Genomic DNA, 21,711 nt, shown 5'->3' on the forward strand with positions numbered 1-21,711 from the left:
GCACAGAGTTGGCTGGCCTCAACTCTGGATGTAAGGGCTCCCTGGGGCCTCTGGCACTTGCCACAGGCAGAGGGCCCCTCTGCATCCTCGCCCTCTGGATCTCCCCCAGCCACTCCTTATTCCGCCCTGTTGAAATATAACCTGGAATTAAATGCAGATGGACTTTAGATTTGGAGACGCAGGTGCATAAAGAGGGACGTGACGTTCCCAAAGTAACGCCAGGAGCCAGTGACCCCCTGACCCTGAGCTGGGCCTCTCGTCAGCTATCTAAGGGTGAGTCTCACTCTGTAGAAAGATAGAAAATAAAGAGAACCAGTCCAGGCTGGTTGCGGCAGCTGAACTGAGTTCCTAGAATTGACGCCTGGGTGGGGGCTGCAAGGGGCAGGACCAGGGAGTGAGGCATTGATGTGGAGAAAGCGAATTCCTGGTCTGTAGTCTTTGAAAGTTTTAATGAGCTCATAATCACCTTCTATTTGAGTAATTGAATTTCTATGAAAAGTAATCATGGAGATAATAACGACATTGACCCCGGGCTGTTGTTAGATTTGGGCGCCACGCCTGGCACAGAACACGCACCTAGATCAAGAAGGCAGAAATGCCAGCCAGCTCATAGTGACTCTTTGCTCCCTTTTGTCATTAATCACGCAATGCCCTTTAAGCTTCCGAGGGAGGTACTAATATATCATCCCCACCTTACTGATGAGAAACTGGAATAGAGGGAGGTTATACGTCACTTGTCCTCAAGGCCAGCCCGGAATTGGAACCCAAGTAGCTCCTGGCCACAAAGAGCAAGTGGAAGGAGAGGAGGGGACGGGGTGCAGGGAGGAAGGGGGCGTATTATCATCTGTCCCTCTCTAGTTCTCCTGAACGCCCCCAGTCTGGGGTTTTCTCCCCACGTTGGAGACCTCCTCCTCTTCTCCCACTTGGCTCCTTTCCCCTCTCTCCTCCCAAACCCACACCCCAGTGACCTGTGGGGCAGAGGGCGCCCCCTAGTGGAATCTGTGTGTGAGCGGCGGAGGAAGCAGGAGGGTGGGAGGGTGGATACGGCCGTTCTGGGGTCGCGGCAGAATAGGGAAGGGTGGGCGTCAGAATGGGAATCACTCTTATTTTTTCTTCACCGCCCAGAGCGACCACCCCCTTATAGGGAGGTTGGGGAGTAGGGGTGGAACAAAACAGTTCCCCTAAACTGACGGAGGAGAGAGAGAGGGAAGAGAGGGAAGGAGAGTGAACAACCACCCAGAACCACAGATACTTACAAGCTGTGTGACCTTGAGCAGGTAACTTAACTTTCTTCTGCCCCCAATTCCTCATCCAAAGAGGAAGACAGGGATGATATATTAGAACCTCCCTCAAAGTATTAACGGGGGCTTGTATGATTCATGCCTTTTGGAGAAGGAACCCAAAGGAGATTCCTTAACTCAGCCTGAGGTGGGAGCTGAGGGGTGGCGGCTCACTATTTACTGAGCCTGAAAAGCTGGGGATTCAGAGACGAACAAAAAACCCAGCCTTGCTCTCACGGGCTCCCCACAAGGTGATTATGGGCAAGCCACCATGTGGATAGCACAGTTATTTTTATTTTCCTTGGTTTTTTTTTTTTCTTTTTGAGGAAGATTGGCCCTGAGCTAACATCCGTGCCCATCTTCCTCTACTTTATATGTGACATGCCTGCCACAGCATGGCTTGATAAACCAGTGCGTAGGGCTGCACCCGGGATCTGAACCTGCAAACCCGGGGCCACTGAAGCAGAACACGCAAACTTACCTGCTGCGCCACCGCCACCCTGGATAGCAGAGTTATTGCATTTGTTGATTACTGCATCCCTGGGAGGGAGGTACAGTCATGAGCTCTATTTACAGATGGGGAAAACTGAGAGCTTGAATAATTTGGCCAAAGTCATACAAAAAGACATGGCAATGGCAGTGGCAATTGAATTCAGGTAACTCCTGTTCCCAGAAGTTTCTAAACCAGAGGCTCCAGCCTTTCAAAGCTCAAACTTGGGGCCCCACCTCCTCTGCATTTCACCTCCCTGAATTTTCTGTTCCTTTTGAACGAAGAACCATCAGGTTCACTCCTTTGCTGCCCTGAGTCCCACCAGCCATTTCTTAAGATGCCGCCCTCCAGCCCCTTCCACTCCCTGCCTCCACCAACCAGCTGAGCCACATATTTCCAGCAACCAAGACAATTCTTGCCCGAGGAGAATTCCAAAGCCAGCTGCTGAAACTGGTACATTTCCATCCCACTTAATGTCTGTGTCTTCCCAGCCAGGTGCTGTGTGGGACACAGACACCCAGGGGAGAGAAAGACAGTCCCTGTTCCCGTGATCCTCCAGCTTTGGGCTTGGAGGCGCAACCAGCATCAGACAAATGATCACAGATGTGCAGTTTACAGACCCCCCTGGCTGCGAGTGGAGGGTGGATGGGAAAGGGGAGCCTGGAGGCCTAGAAGCCAGGAGCTCTGGGAGGAGACTGGGCAGGGCCCAGGTGGGAGGGGACTGGGCTGGGCCAGAGGGGAGGGCAGGAGGGGGCAGAGTAAAGCCACATGATGCAAGCTGAAGGAACCAGACCCCCATGACTCAGGCAATTGAAATGAGGAAATTCTCAACCCACAGAAAGATGCAGTGTGCAGTGGTGTCTGTAAGAGGAAGAAACAAAACAACCTAGAGATGGGTCCCTAGGGGAGATGGATGGAGGCATTGTGTCAAAACCATTCCACGAAATGCTTCCCAGGAGTTAAATGAACCAGAGCTGCAAGCATAGACATGAATAAATCTCATAAACTGAAGAAAAAAGGTCAGTGGCAGAAAGATACGTGGATGTCATGTGCTGCCCTGTGTATAAAGTTTTTAAACCTGCAAAAGAATATTTTCCCAAATAAGTGTGTGGATGCACAAATATGCAACAAAAGAATAAAAAGGTGTCTCAGAATATTAACTGTACAAGAGTGGTTCCCTGGGGGAAGGAGGGAGGGAGGAACATGACATCTGCGAAGGGACCCCACAACCCAGTCAAGAAGGTTTTATTTCTCTAAATAAATGAATGGTAAAAGTGTTAAGATATAATAGATAGGTGTGCATACACGGCTAATCACAACAATTCCTCTAAACCTGTCCTGTCTCTGTATTTGAAATAACTAATTATTTTTACAACAGAAGAAAGCGGGGAGGTGGAACCAGATGATAATCAGATACAAAGATGGAGGGGAGGGAGCAAGAGCCATCATGGAGACGACCTGCAATTTCATCTTTCTCAGCCCATGGCCGCCTACCTGATGTAAAATTTGTGGGAGCAGTGCTTTATTTTTTTACCGCCACCCCCCTACAGGGTATGATACATAGAAGGTCTCAGGAAAAGAGAGGATGGGGTGAGACATGGGATAAAGCAGCGAGTAAGAGGAGGAAGAGGTTAGATGAGGGGTGGATGAGAGATGGGATGCAGGGATGGGACAAGGGGACAGCAGTAGAAGGCCCAAGCACATTGCTGCTTTGCTGTCTGTGTCAATTGCTGCTTGTCAATTGCCCAACATCACTCACAGCCAGGGATGCTCTTAGAATCTGAGGACGCCCCAACATAGGGTAGCGGAAGGAAGCAAGACTCATCCTAAGCTTCCCCTTTGCCCAGTTCTGGGTGCTGGGTGGGGTGCCTCTGATGGACAGAAGGGAGAGAGACTAAGATAGGCAAGGCTGGGAGGAGAGAGGTGGGGTCGGGGGGCGGGGGGCGGTGTGGAGGCATGGGCCAGAGAGCAGATGAGCCATGGCTCATCCCCAGACAGCAAGTCAAGTTCTAGAAACATAAGGTTTGGGGAATCCCAAGCAAAATCAACCCCCAGCAATTTCCAGAACCCATCCACCACTCAGCCTGCTGGAATCTGGGGTTGGCAGCCTCCAGCGTGGTCTGAGAAAATCCATGGTAGGAAGCTAAATTTAAAGAGGGTTGGGGCCTGGCCCTGTGGCTGAGTGGTTAAGTTCACACACTCTGCTGCAGGCAGCCCAGTGTTTCGTTGGTTCGAATCCTGGGCGCGGACATGGCACTGCTCATCAAACCACGCTGAGGCAGCGTCCCACATGCCACAACTAAAAGCACCCACAACGAAGAATATACAACTATGTACCGGGGGCCTTTGGGGAGAAAAAGGAAAAAATAAATAAATAAAATCTTTTAAAAAAAATGCCCTAAGACAATTTTATAAAAAAACAAATAAATAAAATAAAGAGGGTCACTCTGGCCCCACCCAACCCAGATCAGAGGGTGTCTGATGGGAAGTAGCCGGTGAGGGGTGGAGGTGGTCAGCTGTTAGCTGCTGAACAAGATGTATGGGCATCTCCTGACCCAGAGTGAGGAGGGGCCAGGACCCACCAGAGATGACTCAGAAATCTCTGTTGGGAACCTCTTCATCCTTGGTCTTTAGACTTGAGAATTCCAAAACCTTGACTGCTCTTTAGATGAATTTGAGAGACTAGCAAATTGTATTCAAATCATTCATTCAACAAAATATTTATTGGGCACCTACTGTGTGCCAGACACTGGGGAACCAAAGAGATAAGTCCCTGCCCTCACAGAGAGAACGTTCTGGTGGAGGAAACCAGAATAAAAATGTAAATCAATATATAAGATGCCTTCAGGTAGTGATAAGAGGCTACAAAGAAAAATTTTTATGTGTTTAACAAACACCTTCAGAGCTCACTGTATGCCAGGCACTATTGCAAATGGCTTCAAAAATATTAACTCATTGAATATTTATTAAATACCTTATTTAATAAATGACAGGAAGGTCTGGGAAAGTCTCTTCTGGAGGGCACTGGGCTTTGAGCTGGGAACAGAAAATGAGCCAATCTCAATCTCCAGGCCACGCATTTCAGGCAGAGAGCTAGTGCAAAGGCCCTCCGGCTGGCTTGGTGTTCAAGAACCTGAAAGAAGGCCAACATGAGTGGAGCATCATGAGCAGAGAATAGGGTGGGCCAAGATTATGCCAAAATCAGCAGCCAGCGGACAGATCCCATAGGACCTTGTAGGCCAGCGTAAGGGGCTTGAATTTTATTACCAGGTTAGTGGGAAGTCTTGTCTTGGAATCTCTAGAATCTTGGGAACTTTTAAGTATTCTTATCTCTAGGATCTTGCAATTAGAGTCATCTTAAAACATAAGAATTTTAAGAGCCTTTGCAATCTTCTAATTTCTTTTTTCTTTTTTTTGAGGAAGATTAGCCCTGAGCTAACTACTGCCAATCCTGCTCTTTTTGCTGAGGAAGACTGGCCCTGAGCTAACATCCATGCCCATCTTCCTCTCCTTTATACGTGGGACACCTACCACAGCATGGCGTTTGCCAAGCGGTGCCATGTCCACACCCGGGATCCAAACCCTCAAACCCTGGGCCGCCGAGAAGCGGAACGTGCAAACTTAACCGCTGTGCCACTGGGCCCGCCCATGCAATCTTCTAATTTCTATTCTAGGCCAGAGCCCTGTCCCTCAAAACATGAACAGAATGCTTCCTGCAGTCTCCTCTGGTCTCGATTCCAGCATCTGACATCCGAAGGGTGCACCCTGAAATAGGGGCTGGAGAGGCAGGGACGCTGGGCTACACTTTGCTACCATGAAGTAGGTGCCAACTCTTAGTTCCTCCTTTCTTTATTCGGGAGGGTTCCAGGAGATCCCAAATCCAACCTCTTACTTGTCTGCCCACTCAGCTCTTCTCCTGCGACAGCTAACAGCCATCTCAAACTTCTTGGGGACAAAAGAGAATTCCCGATTCCTCTCCCTCCTGCAAAGCCTGTTCTGCCAGCTTCCCAACCCCAGTTGGTTCCCATACCTTCTCTTATCCCCCTCCTCACCTCTGTAAAAGGCACCGCCATCTTTCCATCTGCCCAGGACAAAAAGTCTAGCAGTAGGGGAAAAAATTTTGCCCTTCTGGATGATCAGATTCTGATGTGGTCCGCTGTCTTTGTAATAGTCTCTTTCCCTCTATTGCAATAGTCTTTTCGAATAAAGTCCTTCCTTAGCTAAGACATCTGCTTTTATTTGACAGAATTAACCTGGATTCCTTCCTTTGCCTTCAATCACAAATTGTCAGCACGTTCTCGCGCTCTACCTCCCAATACATCCCAAATGTATCCATTTCTTTCTCTCCCCACTGCCACCCACCCAGCCCTGCGTCCTCATTGCCTGGACCCTGCACTAAGTTCCCTGCTTTTTCTTCCTCTGCTCCCCACAATCTCTTCACCACAGGGAAGACAGAAAGGTCTCTTTATACACAGAGAAGTCTAATCTCCAGGAGGGGGGTGATCAGCACAGTGTGGGGGCCAGGTGGGATTGAGAAGGGGCTTGAGAGAGGTTTCTGGGATGATGGTGACTCCCTGTGTGCTGATAGGAGTTTGGGTCACACAGATGTATGCATTTGTTGAAATTCATCTAAAATACACTTAAGATTTGTGCATTTCATTGTATGTCAATTTACCCTGGCGGCGGGAGGGGGGGAGGGTGAATGCCTGTATACAAATATTGAACTCTACCAAATGCACTGCATGCTGAGGTGTTTAGGATTGAAGTATACTGGTGTCTGCAACTGTCTTTGAAACACATCCAAAAAAGTTAGATGAGTTGATGGGGCAAGAGGAATAGATATGTAACAAACTAAGGATAGTAAAATGTTACTGGTGGAATCTATGGTGGTGAATATACAGGTGTCTACTGTAGGTTTGAAAGTTTTCGGAAGAAAATGTTAAATGAAAAGGCAAAGCAAACCAAGCAACTGCCGTGCTGAAAACCCTTTGACTGCTCCCTTCGCACTAGAAATGAAATGCAAAGTTTTTCCATGGCCCTGCAAGACTGGTCCCTGTTGACCTCGAAGACCCCATCTCCTACATTCAATCTTTGGCGCAACAAATATTTATTGAGCACCTACCATGTGCCAGGCACTGCTCTAGACGCTGGGGATACAGCTTTGAACCAAACAGCACGGACCTGACCTTGCAACCTTCTTCCTCAACAAGCTCATTCCCCTGGCAGGCCTTTGCACTACCTGAAATTATCTTAATTTATGATTTCGTTGGCATGTGGATATGAGCTTCAGGAGGGCAGCACCCTTCTCTGTTACTCATAGCTGCATCCCCAGGTCCAGAACAAAGTCTAGCTTATAGTTAGACCTGAAGAACAGCTACTAGTGAAAGAATATTAGCTAACATTTATTTAACACTTGTTCTATATGCACCTGTTCCTGTTTAAGTTGTGTCCACATTGTACCTATTTAATCCTGAAAACTATCCCCGTTTTACAAACGAGTTAACAGAGAGGCACAGAGAAGCTAGACTGTGAACTCTGGCTTCAGACATGTTCCTAACTACTATACTATACTGCTAAGTGAATGAATGATTCAGTCAGTCATTCAGACTGGCCTGAGTTCAAATCCCAGCTCTGCCGCTGGCTGGCTGGGTGGCCTAGGGCCAACTCATTTACCTCTCTGACCAGATTATTGCTCAAGGTCAAGTCCTTTCTGCTAGTTCGCGGCGAAGATGTAAGATGCTGGAGGAACTTGGCTCAAAGACAACACACACGTACGCGCACGTGAACGCACACCACGATTACGATGAGGAGGGAGGCGGGGTAGTCACCGCCAGGCACAGGGTGTGGCCTCCCGAGGCCGCCAAAGTCTCTGGCTTCCAGGTTGCTCCTGTTTGCCCACGCCCTACCTGGAGCCCAAGGCGCTGTCTCCGCCCTCAGAACCTGGGTGACCTGGGAGACATCCGTTCGAGAGCGCGGCCTCGACACCAGGTGGCGGCGGTGGTCTGGGAGAAAGAAATCCGGCGGCGGGGAGCGAATGCTGCTTATAGGCAGGGGGAGGGGCTAGCTGCCCCGCCCCCTCCGCCAGATTTCCTTAAGGAGGGAGCCACCGGCTCCCGCCCCCAACCGGCCCAGCCGCGTGGAGCGTCTGGGAGCGAGAAGAGGGAGCCAACCTGCCGAGATGGAGGCGGGCGGCACCTGGACGCTGCTGCTGGTGCTGCTGCTGCTCCTGGTGCTGACGCTGGCGCTGCCCCGGACCTGGACGCGAGGCCATCTACCCCCCGGGCCCGCGCCGCTGCCACTGCTGGGGAGCCTCCTGCAGCTCCGGCCCGGGGCGCTGTACTTGGGGCTCTTGCGGGTGAGGCGCCAGGAGAACGCCCTGGCCTGGGGGGCGGGGGTCCCCAGGGAGAGAAACCAGAGTGCCAGGGCAGAGAGGCCTTCTGTTATCCTAGAGGAGGCAGGCGCAGGGTTCCAGTGCAAAGGGACTACGGGTGTCCTCGGGTGGGGCAGGAGCAGGGAACCAGGGCTGAGAAGGAGAGGGGTGCCTTGGGAGAGAGGATGCAGGGGGGCAGGGCTAGGAGGGGCAGAGACCTCTGCCCACAGAATCCTGGAGAGGATGTGAGAGCAGGGAAGTGGGATCCAGTAGCAGATGTCCTGGGCAGAGGGGCCCACAAAATCCTGGGAAGGTGGTGGGAGCAGGGGACCAAAACTGAGTAAGACCAGAGTCCTCAAACAGAAGGGGAGCTGCTGGTGTGATGGTGGTGAGCTTGTCCCAGGGGGAGAGGTAGCTGGGAGGTTGAGGGGAGCTATCCTGAGGAGGAAGCAGAGAAGAAAAAGGGAAGGGGCCCCTGGGGGGGAAGTGGAGGCAGAGGCTGGAGGGTTCCAGGAATCTGTCTGCAGAGAATCAAGCAGATGGAGCTCAGCCAGGAGAGAGCTGGAAGTTCAGAGAAGAGAAGGACAGCAAGAAAGAAGGCTGAGGCAGTCCCAACCTTTGCGGGGTGGGGGCAGTGGGCAGAGGCCAGAGGTTCAGACTCCTTCAGAAGGAGTCTGGGGGACTTCCAGGACATGGTGGCTAGCGGGGCAGGGGTCGTAGGGACAGATGGGCAGGTGCTCAGCAGTATCTGCCCCAGAATTTGAGGGTTTAGCAGAGATTGAAAAGGGTGGCTAGTTTTGGGAGGAGGGATGGCTTGAGGAATTAAGAGAAACCAAAGCTGCAGCTGCCCATTTTTGCTGCCATATGTCTGAGTTTGGGGAGGGGGGATGGGTTCTGGGTTGTCCCAAGGTTAGAAGTTAGAGATCTGCAGGAGATAAGAGGATGGGGACTAAAGAGTATGTTGGGGGAGGGGGCTCCATGGGGATGGGGCCTGGGAGCCTGGCGCAGAAAGAGAACTGAGCCTCCCAAGGGGCTATTTCCGTTTGGGGTGGGGAGGGGACTCTTCATAGAGGGAGCAGGTGGCTCATTCAGTGAGAGGGACCGTGATAGAGACACCTAGACTGGAAGAGCGGCAGCCTGCCCACAGCACTTGCCCCCTTCTCCCTCCCTTTCCCCAGCTGAGTAAGCAGTATGGACCAGTGTTCACCGTGTACCTGGGACCCTGGCGGCGCGTGGTGGTCCTGGTTGGGCACGAGGCTGTGCGGGAGGCCCTGGGAGATCAAGCCGAGGTGTTCAGTGGGCGGGGGATGTTGGCGACACTGGACCAGACCTTTGATGGCCATGGTGAGTCATGAGCGGAGCAGGAGGCAGGCGGCTCCTTCATTCAGAGCCTGCCACCACTTACTGGTGTATGACCTTCATGCATAGCTTAGTGTCTCTGGGTCCAAAGTGGGATGATAACAGTGCCTATTATATAGGGTTATACTGAGGCTTGAACGAGGACTGGGCCTTGCACAAGGCAAGCACTCATTAGTTACCAGGTTGGAGCAGTGTTATCACTGCTCCAGGTGGAGCCCTGAAGGCTGTGAGGAAGGGGGAGAGCTTTCAAAGCCCTGGAAATTGATAGGCAGACACAAAATCTAAAAACTGTCCTCTGTGCTGAGACTGAAAGCAGGAAGGCGGTGCTGGGCACTGCTGGGACCACAGCAGGGACTAAACAGCCTCAGTCCTGTTCCCCCAGAGCACGTAGGCTAGGAGGTGACAGACCTGTCACTGGGCAGTGACAGTCCAGAGAGATCAGGCCTGGGATGGGGGAGGCACAGGCAGAAGGATCAGGACTAGGATAGGGGAAGCGCCGGAACTGCAGGAATGGGAGGAGGCACCTGACCCAGCCTGATTGGTGAGGGATGTCCAGGAAAACTTCCTGAACGACAGGATGTGTGAGCTGAGACTCAAAGGATGAGTGAGAATGGTGTTCCAGGCAGAGAGACCAGCAGGTACAAAAGCGTGGAGATGAAAGAAGCATTCATTCATTCGACTGACAGGTTTTCATTATGCCTGGCCCTGTACTGAGTTCTGGGGACATGGAGGTGACCAAGACAGGTACGGTGTCCTGTCTTACTGTGGGAGAGATGGGCTTGCAATAAGACAATAGAGGGAGAGAATGGAATTCTAAAATGAGAGCTACAGGGTTGAGAGCAGGACTCAGGGGGCCTGTGCTGGCCTGGGGGCTGGTGGGAGTGGAGAAAGAATGGGAGGAATCGAAAGGCTTCTCAGAGGAGGTGACATTTGAGCTGAGACCTGAAGGATGAGTGGAGTTGGTTCATCGAGGATGGAGAGGTTCATGATCCAGGCAGAGGGAACAGCAGAGACAAAGGCCCAGAGGGGGGCTCATGACACCTTTGAGGAAGTGAGAGAAGCTCAGTGCAATGGTACTGAGATGAGTAATAAAGCTGGAGAAGTCGGCGGAGCCTGGTCACGCAGGGCCTGAGTCATGCCAGTTTTGGGCTTTGGGTTTTCCTGAGAGCAGTAGATTTTAAGCAGGGAAAGAATATAGTCAGAATTAGAAGGATCCTCTGGTTGCTGTGTGGTAGCCCATGGAGGGGACTGGGCTGGACCAGGGCTCGGGCTGTGGGGTGGCTGGGAGCGGAATCCAGGGCTCTAGCCAGGCGGCAGGAGATGATGGGCTGAGACAGGAAAGAGGAGAGATGCTGAGGCCAGGTTGGGACACAGTGGAGGGGTGGGTGGGCAGGGAACACCCAGGAGGGGGCATCCAGGGGGACACCATGGGCTTGCATTCTACAGGTAGAACATTGAGCTCAGAGCAGGGAAGGGTCTGTCCAGAGCAGGTCTCTTGGATAAAGGAGGAAAACAATGTAGTTCTATCCTCCTTCCTACCTGTTCAGCCTCCAAACGACATGGGGCATGGGACCCAATGGTATTCAATAAGTGTTGGAATGGATGGATGGATGAATGGAACCCATAGTACTACATAAGTATAGGAATGGATGGATGGGACCTAATAGTATTCCATAAGTGTTGGAATGGATGGATGGATGGATGAGACCCAATATTACTCCCTAAATGTTGGGATGGATGGATAGAAGGATGGGATCCAGTAGTACTCCATAAATGTTGGGGTGGTTGGATGGATGGAAGGGAGGAGAAAGGTGAAAAAGATAAAAGGATGGGTGGGTGAAAAGAGGAATAACAAGATGGACAGTTAGAAGGAAGGAAGAAAGCTTCACTCACCCTGGTTAATCACAGAACAGGAGGAGCCTGGATAATCCCAGTTACCAATTTCGCAGGACAGTGTCACCCTCTGACCCAAGGTTAGGCGTTTATTGAGCACCTCCTGAGTCCTCATCCCTGGGCTAGGCTGGTATGGACTCAGGTCAGGGCCCAAAGTTTTCCCCTTAGGGCACCTCACTGGGAGGAAGGGGGTGACCCTGGGGAATGGGGAGAGGGTCTGGTCCCTCCTTGAGTCTACCTTCTGCACAGGGGTCTTCTTCTCCAGTGGGGAGCGGTGGAGGCAGCTGAGGAGATTCACCATGCTCACTCTGCGGGACCTGGGCATGGGGAAGCGAGAAGGCGAGGAGCTGATCCAGGCAGAGACCCAGTGTCTAGTGGAGGCGCTCCAGAAGACAGAAGGTCAGCAGGGCGGGTCAGCCCAGGATCCCCGGAGTCCTGCCTGAGTATGGGGAGGACCTTCCCACTGTGCCTGGGAGTCTCCCCTCCTGGCCCCAGGATTGAGCGGGAGTGGAAGTCTTGGACTCTGGGGCTGGGCTGGGGGCTCCATTCACCTCCACCTGTAGCTCCTCCTCCTCCTTATGTCTCTTTGTCCCTGATATTTCACATCACTCTTTCTGTCTCTTTCTCCACTTCTGTTTTTCTCTCCTGTAAGTCTGTCTCTGTCTTTTGTCTTTCTCTGTCTGGCTCTCTATCTTTCCCAGTCTATCCCTGTCTGTCTGTCTTTCTTCCCCTATCTCTCTGTCTGTCTGTCTCTCTCTCTGCTTGTCTCTTTCTGGTCCTGTCTAGCTGCCACTCTATCTCTGTGGGTCCACTCCACCTCCAATTCAGCTTCCCTCTGCCTGTTTCCATCACAACCCTCCTCCCTGCCCCCTGCCCCCCTAGGACGGGCATTTGACCCCTCCCTGCTGCTGGCGCAGGCCACCTCCAACATTGTCTGCTCCCTCACCTTCGGCCTCCGTTTCCCCTACGAGGATAAGGAGTTCCAGGCCTTGGTCCAGGCGGCTGGCAGCACCCTGCTGGCAATCAGCTCCCCATGGGGCCAAGTAAGTAAGTGGGACGCTTCTCTGGCACCTTCCCCAAGGTTCCTGCCCACCTGTGGCCAGGCCCCCATGAGAACAGCTGCCCTTCTCCCCACAGACCTACGAGATGTTCTCCCGGCTCCTGCAGCCCCTGCCAGGCCCCCACAAACAGCTCCTCAGACACTTGAGCACCCTGGCTACCTTCGCTGCCCAGCAGGTGCAGCGGCACCGGGGGAACCTGGACTCCTCAGGCCCCGCAGTCGATGTTGTGGATGCCTTCCTGCTGAAGATGGCACAGGTGGGGCAAGGGTATGGTTGGAGGGGAGGAGGGAATCCTGAACAGAGCTGATGGCCTGGCCGGCCCCTACCCTGGTGTAGCTGGGCATCTCTGTCAGGGCGCTCTCTCTCTCTCTCCCCCGCTCCATGTCTTTCTGTGGATATGTTTCTAGGTATATGTGCATAGCGTGTTCTCTCTGTCTCTCCCCACCCACCTCCTCGCGTGTGTCTGCGTCTCTTGCATCTCTCTTCTCTCCTCCCTCCAACCTTGGCCCCTTGTTCAGGCTCCATGCTCAGTGACCTGCCACCAGCAATCCCCACCATCACTTCACCCCACCCCTTGCATCCCCCACCCACACAGGACATTTCCTGCAAATTATAATCATTTACTCGTGAAATCTTGCAATAGCAAATTATACTAATAAATTCTACTTGACTAACATTTATATTAACGTGATTAATTTAATTAACCTAATTAACGTGAGAACAGTTTATTATTCTATGAGAAAATTAGAGTTAAGGTGACTCCTGTGGAAATAGCTAGTTTTGAATTGTACAAACTTTGGAAATTATGGGAGAAATTCAGGGCCCCGTTCTTTGAATAAATGCAGTCACCCTGTTCATGGAGAGAGAGATATTTTTTCTTAACCTTGTAGCCTCATTTCTTTTTCATTTTTTAAAATTAAAAGTTTTAATTGTAGTAAAATACAGCATAAAATTTAGCATCTTAACCATTTTTAAGTGTACAGTTCAGTAGGTGTTAATTATATTCACGTTGTTGGGCAACCAGTCTCTAGAACTCTTTTCAACTTGCAAAGCTGAAATTCTATACCCATTGAACCAACAACCCCCCATCCTCCCCTCCCCTCCGTCCCTGGTAATCACCATTCTACTTTCTGTCTCTATAAATTTGACTACGCTAGGTACCTCCTATAAGTGGAATCATACGCTATTTGTCTTTTTATGACTGACTTATTTTACTTAGCATAATGTCCTCAAGGTTCATTCATGTTGTAGCATGCAACAGGGTTTCCTCCCGTTTTAAGGCTGAATAACATTCTGTTGTCTGTATATACCACAGTTTACTTATCCATTTATCCATCACTGGACCCTGGGTTTGCTTCCACCTTTTTGCTATTGTGAATAATGCTGCTATGAATGTGGATGTCCAAATATCTCTTTGAGACCCTTCCATTCTTCTGGGTTTATGCCCAGAGGTGGAATTGCTGGATTATGTGGTAATTCTATTTTAATTTTTTGAGGAACCGCCATACCATTTTCCATAGCAGCTGTACCATTTTACATTCCCACCAATGGTGACAAGGGTTCCAATTTCTCCACATCCTCACCACTTGCTATTTTGTGGGGTTTTTTAATAGTGACCATTCTCTTTCATTTTTAAAAACATTTCAACCAGAGAGAATTAATATCCAGCACGCACTTCCCAACTTACCCAAACATTTATTTAAACTCCCTGAACTCCCTGACAGACTTGCTGTGCCGCATCCCAAGCCCGGCTGTGCTGGGCCTCTATTCCCCGCAGCCTGTGTTCTCTGAGCCCCTCCACCTGGTTTCTCGCAGGAGGAACAGGACCCAAACACGGAATTCACTGACAAGAACATGCTGATGACGGTCACTTATCTGCTGTTCGCTGGGACGATGACAGTGAGCACCACAGTCCGCTACACCCTCCTGCTCCTGCTGAAATACCCTGAGGTCCAAGGTAGGAGCCTTTTCCACCAACCAGGCTCTGGGAACAGAAGTGAGGGCTTCAGAGGGAAGGATGTTCAGGAGAGTGGACAGCGTGAGCCAGAGCCTGGAGGCAAAAATGAGCCCAGCATTTGAGGTGTCTGAGGAATGAGAAGAAGTTGGAAGGACTGCCAGTTGCAGCATGACACGTAGTGAGAAAGGAGGCAGGTGATGTCTCAGGGCCTTGTTCCCTTAGGGGTACACTGTGCACCTGATCCCGAGTAATGGGGAGCCATGGAGGGGTATTGAACAGGGGAGAGCAGGGTCAAATTAGCATCTTAGAAAAATCCTTTGGGCTGCCATGAAGAGGTAGATTATAAGGTGTGAGAGAGGATGCCAGGAGCCCATAGAAGAGGACAGGGAAGGGACCTGGGTGGGAGAAGACAGGGCCGGGCCGGGCTGTGGAGAGGGAAGAGAGGGTCAAGTAGGCAGGTGGTAGAGAATGACGGGGGAGGAAGGCATCCAGGGATAGGCCAGGGGACTGGGGGCCACTCTGAGATGGGGACAGAAGAGATGAGAAGTTATTTCAGGGGAGATGCTGAGGTCAGTTGGGGACAATTTGAGTGTGAGGGGCCTGGAGCCACCTGTGGGGAGGCCTCCAGGAGGCCACGAGACACCGGGATCAGGACTGGAGCTGAAAGATGAACTGCAGTCATGAGAGCACAGGCAGGAACAGGCTGCAAGGGTGAGGGAGGGTGTGGGTGAGAGGCAGGGTTGGGAGTGAGCCCTGAGGAGCTCCTGCATTTCTGGGTCAGGCAGCCGCCGTAAATGCTGTGGGCCAGTGAGGAGGGCTGACTGGGAAGATGGGACCTGGGGTCTGGTGGCCTCGGTGGAATGGAGACAGCTGTGTCTTCAGCTCTCTGGGCCTCAGTTTCCTCATCTGGGAAATGGAGATAGATAATGGTCCCTACCTCATAGGATTGCTCTGGGAATTAAGAGAGATATAGGGGCCAGCCCGGTGGTGCAGTGGTTAAGTTCCCACATTCGGCTTCAGCGGCCCAGGGTTCACTGGTTTGGATCCCGGGTGTGGACATGGCACCTCTTGGCAAGCCATGCTGTGGCAGGCATCCCACATATAAAGTAGAGGACATGGATGTTAGCTGAGGGCCAGTCTTCCTCAGCAAAAAAGAGGAGGATTGGTGGCAGATGTTAGCTCAGAGCTAATCTTCCTCAAAAAAAAAAAAAAAAAAAAACAGATGTAATGCCCAGCACACAGGATGTGTGGGACCTGGGCTCAGTGAGGGCTGGGGGACTCCCTCCCAGCCTGCCAGCCTCACCTCTAATCACAGCAGGTCAAGAACATGGGGCTTCCAAAGGGAGGATCACAGGGCCCCACCCCACCGCTGACCTCCAGCCCTCCTCTTCCTGGGTGCAGAACGCGTGCGGGAGGAGCTGACACGGGAGCTGGGAGATGGCCGGGCGCCAGGTCTGGGAGACCGAGCCCGCCTCCCATACACGGACGCGGTTCTGCATGAGGCACAGCGGCTGCTGGCACTGGTGCCCATGGGAATGCCCCGAGCCCTCACAAGGACCACCTGCTTCCGAGGGTACACCCTGCCCCAGGTAAGTGTGCAAGTCAGCCACGGCCACGCAGTTGTCTCTGCCTCAGGCCTGAGTCCGGTGCTCCCTGTGTATTCCTCTGACCTTCTCTGGATCTTGGTCTCTGTCTCTTCCTCTCTCTTCTCTTGCTGACATCTCCCTCTCTTTTGTTCTCACATCTTCTTTCTCTCTCTCATCTCCCTCTCTTTCTCTCTCTGTGTCCCTCTCTCTCTTTCTTTCTGTATATAGTTCTCTTGCCCTCTGGCTCTGTCTCTGGGCCTCAGTTTCTCCATCTGTCCAATGGATATCCAAATTCTACCTCCTCCCAAGGTGCTTGGTACAATTAGATGAGGTGGCAAGCAGGGTAGCAGTTTGAAAAGTGAGGTCTGACAGAGGCCCTCCCCCTCAGCCCCTGCTGCAAACACATCCAGTCTCTCCCTCTCCCTCCCCCTCCCTTCTCTCCCTCAGTTCCTGCCCCTTCGTACAGGAGCAACTCACAGCCAGCACCACCAGGGGGCGATGTCTCCCGGGAAACGGGAGCCACCTGACCGCAAGCAGCTCCCTCCTTGAGCTTCGCGGTAGAATCAAACCCAAGGCAGTTAGGGGCCGGCCCGTGGCCGGGTGATTGAGTTCTTGTGCTCCGCTTTGGCCGCCTAGGGTTTCGCCTTTTCGGATCCTGGGCGCGGACATGGCACCCCTCATCAAGCCATGCTGAGGCAGCGTCCCACATGCCACAACTAAAAGGACCCACAACTAAAAATATACAACTATGTACCAGGAGGCTTTGGGGAGAAAAAGGAAAAATAAAATCTTTTAAAAACCCATAGCAGTTAGAATCCAGCCCTGCTGTTTTCTAGCTGGGACTTTGGGCAATTCACTCCCCTTCTAAACTGGGAACAATAATAGTATCAACTCAAGATTGCAAGGAATCTATGAGATAATGCTTGTAAAACACCAACCCAGGTCCTGGTGCAGGGGTTGGGGGTCCTATGTACACGGCAGCAGCAACTATTGCTAATGCCGTGACTGCTGCAACTCAGACAACTACTGATAACGACAATAACAGGCATCCGTGACAGGACCTGCTCTGGGTGAGGTAGTAGTCTAAATGCTTTATGTGGATATTGCCCTATTTAATCTTCAGAGCAACCTTCGCTGTTGTCATGCCCATTTTACAGATGAGGAAACTGAGGCCTGGAAAGGTTAGAAGACTTGCCAAAATCACCCAGCCTGCAAGTGGTAAAGGCAGGATTTGCACCCAGAACCTGCACTGTAACCGCTGCTGCCTGCCTTTCTCTTATTCTAACAGCAGTAACATGACCCTGTCTTTTCCTGGAGCCCCGTCACCTTCCCAGCACAGACCCCCGACAGCCAGAGTCCCTAACAAAGTCAGTCCCTCTCCGTCTCCTCACACTCCCCACCTTCCTTCCCCCTGCACCACAGTCCTGGGAACAGGGTAACTCTGATCTCAGCTGAAGGGGCTGCCACTTCCCCTGAACATGATCGGGGGAGCCTCCATAGACAGCCCTCTCCCGCTCACCCTTGCCTTCACCCCCCTCCAAAGACCAGAGTGGCAAAAAGCTAGACTCTGAGCCAGGGACTTAGGGCAGCCACAGCTGAATCACAACATACTCCCAAAGTTTAAAAACAAAGCGTAAAAATAACAAGCTCTGGGGCCAGCCCAGTGGCCTAGTGGTTAAGTTCATGCGCTCTGCTTCGGCAACCCAGGATTCACGGGATCCCAGGGACAGACCTACATAGCACTCATCAAGCCATGCTGTGGTGGCATCCCACGTATAAAATAGAGGAAGATTGGCACAGATGTTAGGTCAGGGCCAATCTTCCTCACCAAAAAAAAAAAAAAGAATAAGCTCTGCTGTGTCCAAATGTTACCTCAGGCAACTTATTTAAGTTCTCTGGGTCTCAATTTTCCCATCTTTGAAATGGGGATCATATCAGTAACTGCTTCCCAGGCTTGTTAAAAAGATTTGGTGAGTTCATGTGTGGTACATGTACCTATTACATATGGGATAATATATATAAGATGCTTAATAAAGTGCCTGACCTGTAATATGCTTAATCCATGTTGATGCCACTATGTTTTGTGAACTGGTGTCACTGACACCCCAGACTCTTGTGCTCTGCTCTCGGGAACCGAAGGCCTGGGTGGTGAGGGATATTTGTAGTTTTATTATGATTTCTCTTCAGGGCACTGAGGTCTTCCCCCTCCTTGGCTCTGTCCTCCATGACCCTGAGATCTTCAAGCAGCCAGAGGAGTTCAACCCAGGCCGGTTCCTAGATGCGGACGGAAGGTTCAAGAAGCAAGAGGCCTTCCTGCCCTACTCCTTAGGTATTTGCTGGGCCTGTCCCCTCCCACCCTCCAGTCCTCCCGGGCCTGGGTGTGAGGCGGGCTGACCCGGCTCCATCTGCCTCTTCCTTCCAGGTAAGCGTGTCTGCCTTGGGGAGGGCCTGGCACGAGCAGAGATCTTCCTCCTGGCCACCGCCATCCTGCAGGCCTTCTCCCTGGAGAGCGCAAGCTCGCTGGGTGCCCTGAACCTTCAGCCAGCTGTCAGCGGTGTTTTCAACATTCCCCCGGCCTTCCAGCTGCGAGTCCGGCCCCACTGACCTCCACCCCACTCCACTATGTGGACCAGATGAAGGAGGGACCCTTGACAGGTGGTGGCCTCTGCGGTGGGCATGGACATGGCTGTTTCTCGAGAGCCACGAGTCTACACCGCAAGCAGCCAAATGCACACACCGATAGCTGTTTTCTAGAGTCGGTCACGCACATATTCAGCCTACACTGTCCACAGGACCACAGTCATCCACCCACGCAGCTGTTGAGACAATCACACACCCATAGACAACCATGAGGGCCATGAGGCAACTTGGCCACACAAGCTTCTTACGGGCATAAATTTAGTCTGTCTGGAATCACAACCACATGTCCAGAAAACCCAACTCACACACGACTCGCTTCCCTGGACTCGCAACCCACACATGGAGTTCGGCTGCCACCTTCATAAGCTACCAAAACAGCCTCCTGTTCACCGCCCACGTGCCCTCTTCACTCCTCAGACTTACCAGTGCCACCATCTTTGGGAGCCTGGTGCAGAGAAGCACATGCCCCCTCCTGGGTCACGTCACCACGCAGACCATCCCTGTCCTCAGCCCCAGCATGCCCTCTGTCCTGTGACCACGCCACTATCCAGGCACATGACCATCACCATCCACATGCCCCCAACCACTGAACCACACAGCCAGCCCATACATGACACTGTCCAGGCTCCCGACTATCTTCCCACGGAGACACACCACTCCCGTGGAGGCGCGGCCCCAGCCTCCTCTGCACCTTCCGCTCTCAAGGACCATCCTTTCCAAGCACCCTGATCCCCAAATTCTCCCAAATAGGAGCACACCCCCAGTGTGCACAAGCCTGGGAGCCTAGTAAACTTAGACACAGGAGGACCCTCAGAACAGAGGTGCACCCTCCCACTCCTGCTTATGTAACCATGTCGGAAGCCTCCTCTGCTCCCCCCCAACACACACACTGACCCACCGCCCCTACTCTGCGTCAGAGTCCCGATTCGACCTGGTAAAAGGGGCTAGACGACCAAGGTGGGGGCCAGCTTCCAACTTCCCGTGTCAGGGAAGAGGCCAGGTCTGACGTGCCTGTGGCTTGAAGGTCCCTGTTTTGCAATAAAAGTTCGTTTCTGGCCCCTGATCTGGCCCGTGGCAGGGCCTAGCATGTGTGTGACATGTCCATCATTGTGAATAAGGGGTGGAGTTGGGGGGGTCCACCCCTCCCTCGAGGCTGGGCGGGAGCTAAAAAACATGGCCCCTGCCCACCCTGGCTGTTGACATCAGCGCCAGATGTGGAGGGGAGGCGGGGGGGGGGGGGCCTGTCCTGGGCCTCACTTCCGGCGAGGCTAACGTGTGGGGGGCGGGCAGGGAGAAGGGACACTGGCAGCACTGCAGGGCTGGGGGCGCCCCAGCCAGAGAAAGCCCAAAGGGAGCAATCCGTGCCCTGGGAACTCTCCCAATCTGAAAGCAGATCCTGAAACAGACCCTCTCCCTACTCCAGCCTCTAGGAAACCAGAGTCATCTTTTTATTTGTTAACTATCTAATAAGGAAGTTTTCAAACACAAAAGTCGAGAGAAGAGTGCAGTGAACTTCCTGCCCATCCCCGGCGTCCTATAACCATCAACTTTCTATTTTTATTTCATCTATCATTCTCCTACGGTTATTTTAAGGCAAATCCCAGAAAATGACTGAATGCACGTTTCTGACAGTAAAGGACATTTCCCCCCAACATTTTAATATGACAGTTTTCAAGAATGCAGCAAAATTGAGGGAACTGTACAGGCCACTGTCGGCCACACTGCTTTAGCACATTTCTAAGCATCTGTCCATCCAGCTCATTTTTTTCGGCGTATCATAGAAAATTATAGACATCAGTTCATTTTCTCCCGAATGCTTCAGCAATGCATATCTCATTAACTAAAGTTTCCTCTTTTTTTTGATTTTCCATGATGCTATTTTGTTTTTTTAGCTTAAGTTTTGTAAAGATAGCACAAAACAGTGATATCAGAGAGAATTGAAAGATGAGATTGGGATCAGATCCTAACTGCCACTTTCCAGCTGATCACACCCTGACTGAGGATTTAGCATCTAAAAGAGTTACTAAATTTAAAGGAGGAAATGTGAAAAATTCTGCAACCTAATAGGAATGAAATACATGCTAAGTTCTTGGATTTACTATTATTACTATTTTTAATATGTCAGTGTGATGGGAAAAGGAATGAATGAGGCTCAAGGTTTTCTTTTAAGTGAAGGCAATGACTTGCTTTCCTTTGCACTCAAAATTCACATCCAGGGAAATTTAGAATCAGAAATACCAGCAAACTCATTTTTTTAAGAAGGGATGGACCTTGCACTGCATCAGTATGAAAGTTGACAGGAGTTATGATTTCAGTAGCAAGTAAAAGAAAATATAAACTCAAAGTGGCTTAAACAATAAAGAACTATTGGACTCCAGAATAAAAGTATTTAGAATTAGTATGGTCTTCAGTTTTTTGTGTGGGTGGTAAGATGTACATCACGTAATATTTATCATTTTAACCATTGGTAAGTTTACAATTCAGTGGCGTTAAATACATTCACAATGTTGTGTAACCATCACCACTTATTGTTGTTAGTGCCATCGACTCCTAGTGGCCCTGTGTGCAGCAGAGCAGAACCCTGCCCGTTCTTTTTGCACCATCCTCTCACCTCCCAGCATTACATCAGACAATGCTCTGCTGCTCTTCACAGGGTTTTCGTGGCCAATTTTTTTCAGAAGTGAATGGCCAGGTCCTTCTTTCTAGTCTAGTCTAGAAGCTCCACTGAAACCTGCCCACCATGGCTGACCCTGCTGGTATTTGAAACACCAGTGACATAGCTTTCAGCATCACGGCAACACACAGCCGCCACAGTATGACACCCGACAGACAGACAGGTGTTGTGGTTCCCCAACTGGGAAATGAACCCTGGACACAGCCATGAGAGTGCTGAATCTTAACCACTAGACCACCAGGGCCAGCTAACCATCACCACTGTACCCAAAACTTTCCATATCCCCAACAAAGACTTTACTTATTAAACAATAATTCCTCCGTTTAAAATTTACTTTTCAAAAGTCACAACCACAATACCCATTTTCACACCTATCACTGTTAGGAATTCTGCAGTACCAG

General features: G+C 51.3%; 1 protein-coding gene and 1 long non-coding RNA gene across 4 annotated transcripts in view; one reads left to right on the top strand and one right to left on the bottom strand.

Moving 5' to 3' along the window:
* Positions 1-7,770, bottom strand: part of LOC123281218 (uncharacterized) — a 65,424-nt gene extending 57,654 nt beyond the window's left edge. For both annotated transcript variants that reach the window (XR_011498469.1, XR_011498468.1), the window contains exon 1: positions 7,677-7,770. This is a non-coding gene — a long non-coding RNA (uncharacterized lncRNA). The remainder of the gene's footprint in view (positions 1-7,676) is intronic.
* CYP2S1 (cytochrome P450 family 2 subfamily S member 1) lies at positions 7,718-19,738 on the top strand. Of its 2 annotated transcripts, XM_014861011.3 has the most exons (9): positions 7,718-8,125; positions 9,319-9,484; positions 11,642-11,791; positions 12,275-12,435; positions 12,530-12,709; positions 14,269-14,410; positions 15,812-15,999; positions 18,184-18,325; positions 18,419-19,737. In XM_014861011.3, exons 1-9 carry the CDS (start codon positions 7,949-7,951, stop codon positions 18,598-18,600), a joined length of 1,488 nt encoding a protein of 495 aa, XP_014716497.1. In that variant the 5' UTR covers positions 7,718-7,948; the 3' UTR covers positions 18,601-19,737. The 2 variants fall into 2 exon arrangements, with proteins under 2 accessions (XP_014716497.1, XP_070354847.1); XM_070498746.1 differs by lacking the exons at positions 7,718-8,125; positions 9,319-9,484 and adding an exon at positions 9,511-10,243 and having other exon boundaries at positions 18,419-19,738.
* The last annotated feature ends 1,973 nt before the right edge of the window (positions 19,739-21,711 follow it).

The sequence above is a fragment of the Equus asinus genome, chromosome 26, assembly GCF_041296235.1.
Source record: "Equus asinus isolate D_3611 breed Donkey chromosome 26, EquAss-T2T_v2, whole genome shotgun sequence".
NCBI classification, from domain to species: Eukaryota; Metazoa; Chordata; class Mammalia; order Perissodactyla; family Equidae; genus Equus; species Equus asinus.